The sequence below is a fragment of the Charadrius vociferus genome, unplaced genomic scaffold (genome assembly GCF_000708025.1).
Source record: "Charadrius vociferus isolate BGI_N301 unplaced genomic scaffold, ASM70802v2 scaffold88, whole genome shotgun sequence".
In the NCBI taxonomy this organism is placed as follows: Eukaryota; Metazoa; Chordata; class Aves; order Charadriiformes; family Charadriidae; genus Charadrius; species Charadrius vociferus.
Genome location: NW_009649619.1, coordinates 4,030,135 through 4,043,506, shown reverse-complemented (window position 1 = coordinate 4,043,506; position 13,372 = coordinate 4,030,135). Strand labels below are relative to the sequence as shown.

Sequence of the window (13,372 nt, the reverse complement as noted above, 5' to 3'; positions counted from 1 at the left end):
CGTGGTTCTAGGCACACCTCTGTTGAAAAGGCTTTTGCTGCTTTCTGCGTTTAAAAATTTACTGAAACAAACGGGTTGACTCAAAAAAGTTCTTTCACGCCTTCTGAATGTTGCTCTGCTGGCCTGTGTCTTTGCCATAGGTGACCCGCTGGTTGCCTCTCGCAGCCATCACTTCTTGTATGAGGCTGTGTTCCTCTTGGGGGATAATGGAGGATGTACCCGGCTTGCAGAAACTTCATGAGATAATTGCAAATAAACACTAATTTCCAGTAAGAACAATCCGGTTTCCAAAGCATTTTATGAACTTTTCCAAAGTTCATTTTACAGACAGCACAAGCAGAGTATTAGTACTAATCCACAGCAGTAACTTTGCACTGGGGGTACATGTGTACATACCCCAGAAATAAGGGCGGCAGAACACACCTGACAGTTTGTTTGATACAAAACTAACAGGGTTTTCTAAAGCATGTGTTTTTCTTCACGTACCTGCGTTGCTGTTTTAAGGACTGTGGTGGATGGTTCATATCTTTTTATTACATAAAGTGTTTGTTTGGACTCGAGGATTGCAGAGGTAGTACATGCCCGCAGAACCGCTACCAGGCAGATAGGTTTTCTAAGAATTGTTACCCACTTCTGCTTCTTTCTCCCATTGCATTTAGTCCCAGGTTGTGCTGGGTTGATATAGCAATGGTTGGTGCTGGCGCAGCTGGGAAATTTGGAGCCCTGCAGTGCTCTGCCAGCCTGCAGTGGGAGGTCTGGTTTGGCTTGGTTTTTAACCACACCTTTTTTCAGCTGTAACAGCTCTGCTGCGTGTATGTGTCTGCTAGTGTTGATCGTCATTAAACATGACATAAGAGAAAAATCCTCTTGTTCCAGACTGCTTTTAAGTAGGAGGTTTGGAACTCTGTTTGAAGCCGTGCTTTAGCCTAGTAATGGAGGCGCTTCAAATGCTGGATCAATGCATCCTGTGCGAGTGCAAGCCTCTCTGATTCAATTGCTCATTTTCCCTGCCTTAATAGGTGGTATCTTTATTGTACTGCCACTACCAACTCAAATATAGCCATGTACAATTTTATCCTTTATGTCAGTTATGTCAATAGGGAATAGAAGCTTGTCAGTTCTCTCTGGCACAGATCTTCAGATGTATTTAGGTGCTTAAATGTCATTAAGATCAATGCTGCTGTTGTAAGAGAGTTGTGTATCTGGAAAGAAAAATAAACTCTCCACTGGTGCATACAGAGCACATTGTAGGGCAGGCAGGTCGTATCTTGTGGGTCTGATTTCCCAAATCGAACAGGGCTACCTTAGGCTGTCTGTGCCTGTTGCTTCTTCGTACTGCCTGCCCCACGGATGCTGTGGAGCAAGCCGGTTGTGTGTATAGCAGGTATGGAACTGCACATGTGACAGCCTTCTGTATCCAACATAAAAGCAGGGATAGTTTACCGAAGTATGCCTTGTTCTTTCCCAAGCAGCTGAGTTATCCTTGCAGCAGAAGCAGGGCAAGTACCTGGAGTTTGAAGCAGCCGTAGGCACTGTGATAAGCCACTGGTGTTTGTCACTCAGCCCCAATTAATCTCTGTTTTATAGATCTCAGCCTGAATCTGTGGGACTTGGATGCATGCAGTTAAGGGCCTTATTGGTTTGATGATCTGTGCATAGGACACACCGGGATAGTTTTAAGAATAAACCTTTACCATGGTAACTGCAGAGCATGTAGTATACTGTAATACATTTCTATCAATAATACACTCCTGGTAGGGTACAGCATTGCCTGGAGGCTCTTGTGGCCCTTTAGGTTGGAGCTTGTCTCATTAAGGTATTCTGGTAGATTAGCCTGATGAAGTGTTGCAGTAATTACAGTTAGACCTAGTTTTATTCAGCTTCTCAATGCTCTAAAAAGGGGAGCTCAGTAGCACTTCAGTTGCAAAAATAGGACAAAAACAAATGGAGATTGTTTTTGAGATTAGAAATGTTAGCAGGAAAGAAATGGAACCTCAAAAAATTCAAATACTTTTAAAATTATAGTGATGGAGATATAAAGGAGTGAAAATGAATACTGGATGAATATGAACATTTGGAGAGAAAAACAAATTCTTATTTTGGAATGGCTATGGTGTGAGGTACAGTGGTAGACTCAGGGTGGCTACTTCCACAAGTCCTGATCACTCAACCTAAATTTTGTTTACTTTTTATTTTGTTTTGTGAACTTCTGGTTTGGAACAAATACATGACAAGATTGCTGAGGGAGACTTGTAGGTGTTCTTTTGTCATAAGCAGATTTTTAGGAACCAGCATCTGCAATTCACCATGTCTTAGAGGCTAACCCAAGAGGATGATCTGTATTATTGAGCATCTAAGTTCCAGAGAGGTGACCGGGGCAAGTCATAAGGAATGAAATGTATTCAAAGGCTGGGCAGTACTCTATATTCTGAGAAAATCATAGAATCATAGAATGGTTTAGGTTGGAAAGGGCCTTAAAGATCATTGAGTTCCAACCTCCCTGCCATGGGCAGGGGCACCTCCCACTAGACCAGGTTGCCCAAGGCCACGTCCAGCCTGGCCTTGAACACCTCCAGGGATGGGGCCTCAACAACCTCTCTGGGCAACCTGTTCCAGTGCCTTACAACCCTCAAAGTGAAAAACTTCTTCCTAATGTTTAATCTAAACCTGCCCTCTTCCAGTTTATAGCCATTCCCCCTCATCCTGTCACTACGTGACCTAGTAAAGAGTCCTTCCCCAATGGACTTCCCAAATGGACTACTTTATATATCAAGTGGCCGAATAATTCAAGGAGAATGTTTCCATAAGACAGTTACATGCAGAGTGACTGCAGCCATATCATTAGACTACATCAAAAAAGCAGTCAGAGGATTGAAAACCCAAAAAATAATCTAAAAAGTAGTTGAGGTTGGGTGGCTGCCATCTTTTCCTTCACTAAAAAAATTCCTTGTAATGCCATGTTTGATGTATTGACCAACATTAGTAATATTTTTTGGTCTATCTAGTCTCGTATACTTTATCTATCTAGTGAAGAGTGCATACAGCAGGTTTAGTTCCTGCACAGTCTGTGTCCGTACCAGCGGCTCTGTGTGTTTGTTAGGAAAGTAAAAGCCAATGATAGGGGCTGCTTTTGGGAAAGGACGATGGTGAACATTTTCTGATGGTTATTTCTTCCTGACAGGAAATTTCCCACATGTTGAGCTTCATTTAGGAAGTTTTTATCATAGCGGGGGAGCAAAAATGCTCAGTGTTCTTTTCATTGCAGGCATTTATAGACAATTTTAGTTAACTAGCTTTAATTGAGAAGTTTGAACTCAGACTGTGAGCTTGACTCCATAGTCTGTAGTAGGTCGTTTTGAGAGCAGATGGATTGATTTTACATTTACAGCCTCTTACAACTTTTCAGATTAAATTTTACTTCTGGACTGACAAATCAAATTCATAAAGTTCATTAATTTTAATTTTAATCATTCCTTCCTGAATATGTAAAATTCTCAATTTTCAGATTGTACTTTTCAAAATTTTCAACTAATACTGAAATAAATAACTTTCAGGATGAAAGCATGAATGTATCCAGACTGCTGTCAAAGATTTTCCAATGAATCTGCATTATCTAAGTGTTACATTTTATCTGTTTTCTCTCGGAATTTCAGAAGGATGATTCCCAGGGACTTCTGGAAAGCTTCAACTCTGATGAAAAAGAGCACACACTCGTGAAATGTAAAGCAGAACCCTATACATCAAAAGAGGAAATGGTGCTGGAGGTAAAGCTCTGTTCTTGTTGGTGGATGTCCATTTTGCTGCATGTAGCAACAAGCACATTCAGGGCCAGATCCAAACTGTCTTAACTTTATTGGGTTTGGAATTGAGCCCTTAAAAATGTTCAGAAAAAGCTAAGAAGGGCAGTGGGAGTTGATGGCTGCTTGTGAACGCAACCATTTCAGGTATTCATTCCCCTTATGAATTTCATCCGTCTTGGGGGACTCTTTTTGAATATTTGAATCAAGATGCTGAGTTCCTTTTGGACAGGGGCTTCTTTGGTTTTGTCTCTACATTGTCTTTAATTGACATGAGAAAAAGTTCGTAAGTACTGAAATCAGTGCTGATAGTTGATAGTGGATTCTTCCCTGGAGAAGGAGAATTATTAGAGAAATTTTGACAGTAACAAAGTTCCCTCATCAAGTCCAATCTGGAATAAGTACTTTTTTTTCTAGAGCCTCCTTAGAGGCTACAACTCTCAGTTAGACTGAGTAGATCAGTGAGTATGTTTGTGAACAGCAGCGGATTCAATGGGTTTCTCCCATAGGAAATTCTCCCATCAGGTACCAGCTGAAGATTTGAACCAGAGTTCAAATGACCACAAGTACTGAAACACCACTGTGGGGATCTGGGATTCAAGGACAATTAGAGAAACAATTTGGAAAGAAAAGTAGGAGAAGGTATAAACTGAACTCTCCCTCAATCAGAAATTCAAATAACTTTTTGTCGGTGATAATCTCAAAATTGCTTGAGAACCAGTCCTACCATGTAGTTGTTAGATCACTGTGTTTCACCCAAAGCTAATTTGACTGCTTTTGGTGAAATTAAAGTCTGTGAGTTAAACTGCACATTTAAAAAACCATGCAGTTCAGCTAACTCATTCGGTCTGTTGTACATAAATTAAATACGTGCAGAAAGTGTTGATTAAAGCTGGTGTTTAGCTTGTAATGAGAACTGGTTTCAAGACAAAGAGAAGATAAACGTTATTATAAACATTTTACTGTTGGTTTAATCCTGACAGGTAATTAATCTTCATTTCAGTTTTGTGATCAGGAATTGTGACAAACTACGGTTGGTCATTTTGCTTGAGTTGAAGTACAGCAAAACAAGTGAGCATGGGTTAGATTCTCTTTTGGAGTGTAAAACCTGTGGGTTGTGATATAACTTTATGCATATTACCAGTCCTTTTTAAATGGGATCATGGTCTTTCGAAGGAGATCATTCACAACTATGTAAATTTCCTAAACATGTTAGCTCATTTATAATACATTAAGAAGTAACCTTGTTATTTGAGGGTACTTTCTCCCACCTATTTGTCTAACTACTGAAGCTATTCTTTTTTCTATTAATTTGTTCCAATTCCCAGAGTCTTTTGCTGTTACTAGCATCAAATTGACAGTTCATGAAGAAGCATAGATGGAAAAGGCTTTTAGTTAGGTTAGAGCACTTCAGAAAAACAGGTATTTTCATTCTGAGACATTCCACATTGCAATAATACCATAATTACTGTATTAATAATAACTGTGTATTACTCACGCCGGCTGAGAAGCAGAATGTGTTTGTTCTGGCACACTGCGATATGGCTTTGTGGCTTCGGACTGGAGCTGCTCTGCCTCCATCCATTGCAGAGCAATGGATCTGTCGGCTTCGGTCCCTGAGTGCCTACTGCAGCGGTGGGGCTGCTCAGTATGAACAAGTGTTTTCCACGTTGACCCCGTGCTTTTAACTTTATCAGTAAATCCACAAATGGCTTCTGGAAATAAATGAAATGGAGATGAAAAGGTGCAATGATAAAAGAGTCTAATGAATAACGTAGTTTGCTCTTCTCTTCGCATTTCTGTTTTTAGACTCTATTAGTGCTTTGATATTTCCTAGAAAAATCCATATAGAGAAAATTGGTTTTTGACAAATCAGATTCTTTCATTTCATATGACAAAACCAAAAAAGTTAGAATAGGAAATCTCCTAAAGCTTGGATTTAAACATTGTATCTGTTGCTTATAGCCAACCTTTTATTAAGCCATACGTAACCTCACAGAACAAAGCTGATTATCCCATTGTTTCAGTGCATAAAGCAGTGGCTGGGAAAGAGGAGGAGCAGAAAGTCAGATTACGTGATATAGCAAATTGTATGAAAAGAATGCATTATCTATAAAAAGTTCTTTGGAAGAACATTGGTATTTTCTCTAGATTATAGGTAAGGGTTGTACCATAAAAGTTCTTCCTGGAAAAAATTATGACTAGTTTTGTTTGACCTATTGTTTCTTTATTTAAATTGAAAATCAGAATTTATAGCCATGATGATATCTGTGGAGCTTATCCTTTAGTAGTTTCTATTATTAAGATAATTTCAGTCTCCCGTGTGAAATCTTTAGTTGCCGTTAAAGGAGGGAGGGGGGAAGAAATGAAAGGACAATAACTTGTGAATACCAGTTATTGCCTGTTTTCCCTTGCAGGAATAAAAACAGTTTGGAGCAGTGGTACTGGGAGACTTCTCTTTTCTCAGTTTCATACTCTGAATGGGCCTTATAGAAGACGTCTTGTGCCAAAGCAGAAACAGTCAATAAAAGTTAGTTATCAATAGGAATTTCTAAGTTGTATAACCAAAAAGGGCGTGCAATACTTACAGTGAACAACCGTCACATCTTCTGTTGTTCCCAAATGGTTTTCTGTTCTTTTCCATACAGGAAAGTGAGTGTCCTCTAAACAGTAACGTCACGGCATTTGCATTAAAGGCGAAAGTGATCTATCCCATCAATCAGAAATTTAGGGTAAGGTTTTAGATTCTATTTGTAAAAGGTAGTGACAATCATTCTGTGTCAGTAAATTGCAGAGTAGAGTAATGGAAGAAAACTTACTGCCAATCTGCTTAATAGGGTTCTATCTTTGTTTATAGTCCATTGACTTAGGGCTTATTCTGTAAGGCATCAGCTGCTTTCAGCTGCCCCTGAAGCCTGCAGTGCTTTACCTGGTGTCCAGTCAATTTTCACCGTGGTCTAGAGACCTCTTCTTCCTGTTAATGTTAATGGAAGTTGGGTCCGTCCATGGAGACATAAGAAAAACCCCACAAGGATCTGCCCTTCAGTAAGAAAACATGTACCAAGCAGATAACCACAACTGAAGAATGCTGAGCACTGCAGAAACCTGTCAGTGTGATGAATATTAATTTACGTGGAAACACTTTTGCTGTGTATATTGTTTAATTTTTCGCTTGAAAGCAAACACTGCAAATTGATGAGATGTTTATCTCCTTATTACATTGTATTAATTGACCTTGTAAATTTTCTTTGACGGTAGCCTTTGGCAGATGGCTCATCCAATCCATCTTTGCACGAGAATCCAAAGCAGGGGGTTCTGCCTAATCAGGTCATGGAGACATCTACATCAGGCAGCCTGGGATCCCTTAGCCAGGGCGACAAAGAGGACTGTAGTTCCTCCACAACAATACATTCCACAACAAGCGATGACAGATTTCAGGCTCGAGCCTTCCTCAAGGTGACCAGCTTCCCCGAAGTGCTAACCTGTGAGAGGTAAGCAATAAGCCTGCCCTCATGTTTGGTCATTTCCTACTGAGCCCCAGTGGTTTTCAGGACAATCACTAACGGTCTGGTGTAGACCAAAGGCTGAGCATGAATACATACATTCATCACATAAAGACAGGACTATAGGCTTATAACCCTAAGCAGTGGTTGGGGAGACTGAAGAAATGCATCGTGTTGTATATTGAAAGTCAGTTTGTTCTTTTTGCAGTTCTGGGAATTGGAAACAGTCTCATAAAAACAGTTTCGTAAAAGGTATATCACTGTTAAAACAAGGAGATCCCTTTGTTTTGGCTTGTGTGCACAGTTCACACGCACAGTCGCGTGCTCGACTGGGGATGAAGTCCTCTGCATTGTACGACCTCAAGTCACAGAACTTGCTTGAGAACAGCAAGTGGCAGTGGTCTGTTCTCTCTCTTTTAATGGGAACTACTCATTTCATGTTGTGGGAAAACTGTTCCTTTCTCAGAGAGTCCAGTGATAAGCAGATAGAGCTAATCAAAATGGATTATCAGCTCTGATTTTCTTTCAGGTGCACAACAGTGAGATACCCCTAGATGAATACGTATGTGACTGTATTCTTATTAGCAAGCATAAAAAAAAAATCTTATGTGTCACTATGGGGACTGGGGAAGGTACTAGTGACGAAGAATATTTTTTAAATGCCCACTGCTGTTTTAATTTAAATCTTTGTTTTCCTTTTGTTGTAGCCACTCATGCCTATATTTACCTTGCCTCTTTCTAAAGGGAGCTGCAACTCCAACTTTGTTAAAGCACTATTTTATTTTGCTTACTTTTATGTAGAGGTATTTTATCTGAAAGAGAAGGCAATGTAGAAATGAAATGACGACTGCTGTTATAGGGGCAATGCTTTTAGGAGTATTTAGTGATTAAATGAAACTATTATATGGCATTGCTCTTTTATGTGATCTTCATTTAGATTGATATTAACACTTCTTAAATCTTTGTTTTAGTTTTGATGTTAAGCTATGCCTTTGCAGTCTTATTTTAAAAGATCTCATGCTTCTTGATACTGCACTCAGAAAAGAAAAACATATGGTAAGTACTCATGTCTCATTTATAGCTATTTGTTTTGACCATCTTAGTTGAATATCAGTTTAGGAAATAACATAAATTACTGAATAGCTGGGAAGTAGTGTAGCAGAGTTGCATCTCTGCAGTATTATCTTTAGTTTTTCTCTCTGTTCTGCATATATATGAGCTTTACAAAGGAGTAAAATGTAATGAAATATATTGGGCTGTGAAATACTGGTGGTCAGACTGGATAATGTAAACTTTTGGTTTTAAACTTTACTCCAGAGAATAACATACAGCACTTGAGGGTCATATAAATAAAAAAATATATATTTAATAGATGAGTTTATGTTTTAAGGACAATGCTTGTGCATTGCAATTCCAAGGACTCAAAGCCCTTTGAATAAAATTGGAAATTCAGTTCAGGTGAATCAGTACCATTGTCATTTGTACAATCATCCTGATTTTGTATGACAGAGGAATTAAATTGCCCATTTAAAACATAGATACCTAACAACATCAAGTCATAGCATCCAAAGCGGACAGCAGAAAAAAAAACAAAACAGAAATGGATCTATACAAATGTTTATGGGGACTAATTATGATCAAGTATAGAATCATTACCATTACTGAGTTTTAGCTCGGTTAATGTAAATATGGACATAAAGTACATAGCTTTCCACTCCCCTTCTTTCCCAACCCCTGTCTAAACAGATTGGTTATGTCTGATATAATTCGTTAAATGCAACGAGAATATTTCTGTTCTGGGATTTTCTGAAAAAAATTCTACACAATCCAAAAGAAGAAGCAGGAAAGCAAACCCGGAAAGCAGCTTCTCTTCTGATGGGACTTATTGTCATCTAAGTAGATGAGGAAGGAAACTTGAGATCAGTTTCCAGAAGGAAATTTAGCTTGACTAGGGAAGGTTGAACTTGATCTGAAAATTAATCATCCATTTGTAAATCAGGATAAGTTAACAACACCATGATGTAATCACAGAAACACTGAGAAAATAAGCATTTAATGTACTTTGTGGCCCACCAGAAATTACCACAAAGGCAAATGACTTTGACTTTTAGCTCAAGCTTTGAATAGCTGTGTATTTTCACTAGCAGGGGAAAAGGGAAAAAAAAAACCAACCAAAACCCCAACAGTTTAGAGAATCCTTTCTTCCTTTTCCACTCTGCTTTCTCTGATTTCAGAGTCAGTCACTGTTAGCGTTAGGTCTAGGAAAAAGAAACCTATTCTTCTTCAGTGTTTTCCTGAAATTCTTTTCCCCCTTTTTACAGTATGAGGTATCCTGGTGTTGTGTGTTCAAAACTTGCTAAACTGTAGCCAAAACATTGGCAAGTGAAATTCAAAAAAAAGTTGCTTTACCATTTTCTCTTCTGCTCAAATCTAACGGCACCATACTTTCCAGATTTTGCTCAGCTGAAATGTTTGCTTCAATAACTGTTTGTATATGTAAATATGGTTTTGTTTATGTTTTTATGTGTTTAAAGTGGGTAACTTCTGCATGATCTGTTTTTAAGTACATGAGTAACAGGCAGGTGGCTGTTAAGTTTCACATATTTTTCTTTGCCTTGGAAAATGCTGCAGCAGTTAATGAAGTGAATTGTCTTTACACTGACACTCTTAATTGAGGCAAGAAGGGAAAAGGTTAAGCAAAAATTACTGCTGTGTTCAAAACCAATTTTTGAAGACACTAATATTTTTCTTAAAAAAAGCACACAACTGGAAAATAGGTCTATTTGTGGTTAGACAAGGTACGTAGAACTTGAGAAGGTTACTTTTAATTGTATATACAAGTGTTTGACACTTCATTTGGCCAACTAAAGTTGAAATCGTAGTAATGAATATGTTAGTATCTTTCAGTTTAGGGGTTCGTTAAACTTTAGAAAAATGAGGTTTATATTTTTAAGTGATCTGCATTTTCTCCGGTAAGGGACAGTTTCAAATGTGTCAGTCTGGTTACAAGGATATATGAGATTATGTCCTTATCCTTGTTAGAATGTAACACCATCTTCTAGTGTGGCTTCTACTGAAGCCAAAGCCAAAACATTTTTCACAATAGAAGTACTGCCGACCTGCTGCTGATGTTTCTGTTATTTTGCTTATGACTGACTATAGTCTTACTGATTGATTTAAATCAGCAAAAGTTATCACAAAGATGTCCTTACAATGTTGAACAGTCACTTACCCTGAGTTTTGTTTCCTTCCTTTTAAACAGATGTTTATGCAGGTTCTCAAAATATATCTCACAGACTTTTATCGTAAAAAGAAGATTACTGATGATTTGTTCAAGAAGATCCTTTTAATTCAGGAAAATGTAAGTGTTTCTGTTGGTTAGTATTTAAGACCACAGAAAATAAGAGTTGATCCCACCAGTTGGTGCAAGATGCCACAGCAGGCTATCTCACCTACTGCTTTTCGACAGCAATGTTATTTGTAGACTATTTCAGAATAAATGCAAATAAACACCCTTGTTAGTTGATTCTTCCCATTACCTTGTACACATTTCCTCTTTGTTGTTTTATGAGGTGATCAGGACAGTGGTGTGTCTAATCTGTTAAGAATACAAGTATTCTGTAGTTGAATCCATTCAAGCAAACAGAATGTTGTGAACCTTATTCACTCAGATTTAAAAATTTCCCACTAGACCAGGTTGCCCAGAGAGGTTGTTGAGGCTCCATCCCTGGAGGTGTTCGAGGCCAGGCTGGACATGGCCTTGGGCAACCTGATCTAGTGGGAGGTGTCCCTGCCCATGGCAGGGGGGTTGGAACTCGATGATCTTCAAGGTCCTTTCCTACTTAAACCATTCTATGATTCTCTCCATTTCAATACCAAGCTACTAAGTGAGGGCAGAAGAGTAGGATTTGTCAGTATTATTAGCTTTCAGAAAAAATCATCCTGATTTCAAAGGATTGAAAAACTTTAAAAACCCATATAATCATTTAGCCTCTAATTTGTCCCTTATGAGCATTACATGTGCGTTCATCCGTGTGTGCTAGCACTCTGCAGGAAACGCTATCTGATTATCATATCTGGATAGTTCTCCATGCTTTCAATCACAGCTTATACACTCATAGCTGCCATTTAAGATGGGGAACGTGCATTAAAATAAAAATATTTGCAGGTAGATTCAGAGGATTATTAGTATGAAAGCTCATGGAGCAGTGGTTGCTAAAACTTGAATTCAGTGGAGGTGGACAACAGTCTTGATTGTATTTACATACTAAAGGAAATGTATGTATTTGTATTGAGTGTAGTTCAGAGCTGCCACATATATACCTTCACTTTTCTTTTGCTGCAGGAGGTGCGTTACCCACAGACAGAACTTTCTGAATGCTCTTGTTCAGATTCCTTAGCCATAAGCCACAACTGACATACAACTTCATTCCCAAATTTGGAAATTATGTCTGCTTTTCTGTTTAACAAATCACTTGCTTTGTTTTTCAGGATTTTGAACAATTACAGAAACAACTTGACTCTAGACTCCAGAATACTGAAATGTCAGGAGCCCATAATTCAGAGTACCAGACTCTAGAAGACTTAGAAAGGAAAGAAAGAGAATATTCTGAGCACGTAATAGATAATGTAACTTTCTAGTTTTTCTTTTCTAAAATTTTATTTTAGTGTTATTCTTTTGATGGGGAATGCTTTTTTATTTTTTTTTTAAACTGTTTACTAGTCCACAGTTAGTACTTTAGATGCGCATAAGTCCTGAAAACATTTTTACAATGCTTCAGCAAAGTATTTCCAGCTTCCTTTGGGAGCCAATGTAGTTTTTATACAAACACTGTTTCATCACACCAGGTTTAGAACTGAGAAGTGTCTATTGCTTGTCAGATTGTAAGATTTACATCAAGCCTAGGTATAGTCTGACTTTTAGGAATACTGTTCTCTTTTAGGAACCTTGTTTGTTAGGAACCATTGGGGTTTTTAGGAACCTTGTTTTCTTCAATCCTCCATAACTGACTAAAAGAATCATGAGAGACTAAAAAACATTTTTAAGCTGAAATATTTACTCAGACAATAATTACCTTTTAGCATGCTTTGTATATTTACTTTAGCAAATCAAAACATTTTGCCTTAGCAGCTCTGCACATTATAATGCATTTACATGGTTTTCTATGTAAATAATATAGTTTGGTGGCAGGCATTTGTTTCGCAAAGCGAAGTTTGGGGTTTTTTTCTCTACAGTAGTGTCACTGTGTCCAAATAGCTTGCAAGCTAGGAAACTGGAAGTTAAGAATATTCTGCACATTATTTTCCAGTAAACTGTGTACTCTGGAAGATGCTCTTTTTCCTAGTCCTGTTTTTGAGATATGAGCAAATCCACTGCCGATGAAAATGAGAGACTGACTAGTCAGACTGATGGCTCTGTGAGCTGCCTGCAGTGATTGACTGTGGCACTTCAGCCCTGAACTGAAAAGCCCATCATCTCAGCCTTGGCCCTTTTTCATAGAGGAGTTAACATTTTTTTAATGTCTGACAGTTAAGTGTTTCACTAGGAATTTTCTCAACTTTCTTGTTATTCTCTGTGCCTTTCACTTTATAGTGGAAGTCCTGCTAGCGATGGTACATGCGCAATTTAACTTTGCTTTTTGAAAAATTGATTGTTTAGAGTTCTCCAGTTAGTCACATGAAAACTCCCTGGCAGCCTCTGTGAGCAGTGTGAGGCAGTTATTCACCAGCAGCAGTCATTCTTCAGTGGGTCTGTCACTCTTATGCCCGCAGATGCTTTTCATCCATATTGAAAATGATTTCCCTGTATGCAGATTTGTATAGATCAGGACCTTGAACTAATCCACTCTTCCCTCTGTAATATAAAGGGGTTTTTTGCCATACTCACAGATGCCATAGTCACAGTTTTTTGGAAAACTCAAAACACAAATCTTGGCAATGGATACATTTTCTTATCTTTATGTGTACTACTAATCCTGTTGAAGACCACAGAATATTCACAGTTGTGCACAGTCATAAGCGTTTGTGGGATCAGAGCCTAAAACTAGAGATTACCCATACAATAATATACCA

General features: G+C 38.3%; 1 protein-coding gene across 1 annotated transcript in view; it reads left to right on the top strand.

Annotated features, from left to right (window-relative positions):
* EVC (Ellis van Creveld syndrome) overlaps window positions 1-13,372 on the top strand; it is a 54,804-nt gene that overhangs the window by 2,379 nt on the left and 39,053 nt on the right. Inside the window, exons 2-7 of the mRNA XM_009890555.1 lie at window positions 3,654-3,764; window positions 6,446-6,529; window positions 7,056-7,288; window positions 8,272-8,356; window positions 10,563-10,661; window positions 11,792-11,929. Coding sequence (XP_009888857.1) covers window positions 3,654-3,764; window positions 6,446-6,529; window positions 7,056-7,288; window positions 8,272-8,356; window positions 10,563-10,661; window positions 11,792-11,929 — 750 coding nt within the window. The remainder of the gene's footprint in view (window positions 1-3,653; window positions 3,765-6,445; window positions 6,530-7,055; window positions 7,289-8,271; window positions 8,357-10,562; window positions 10,662-11,791; window positions 11,930-13,372) is intronic.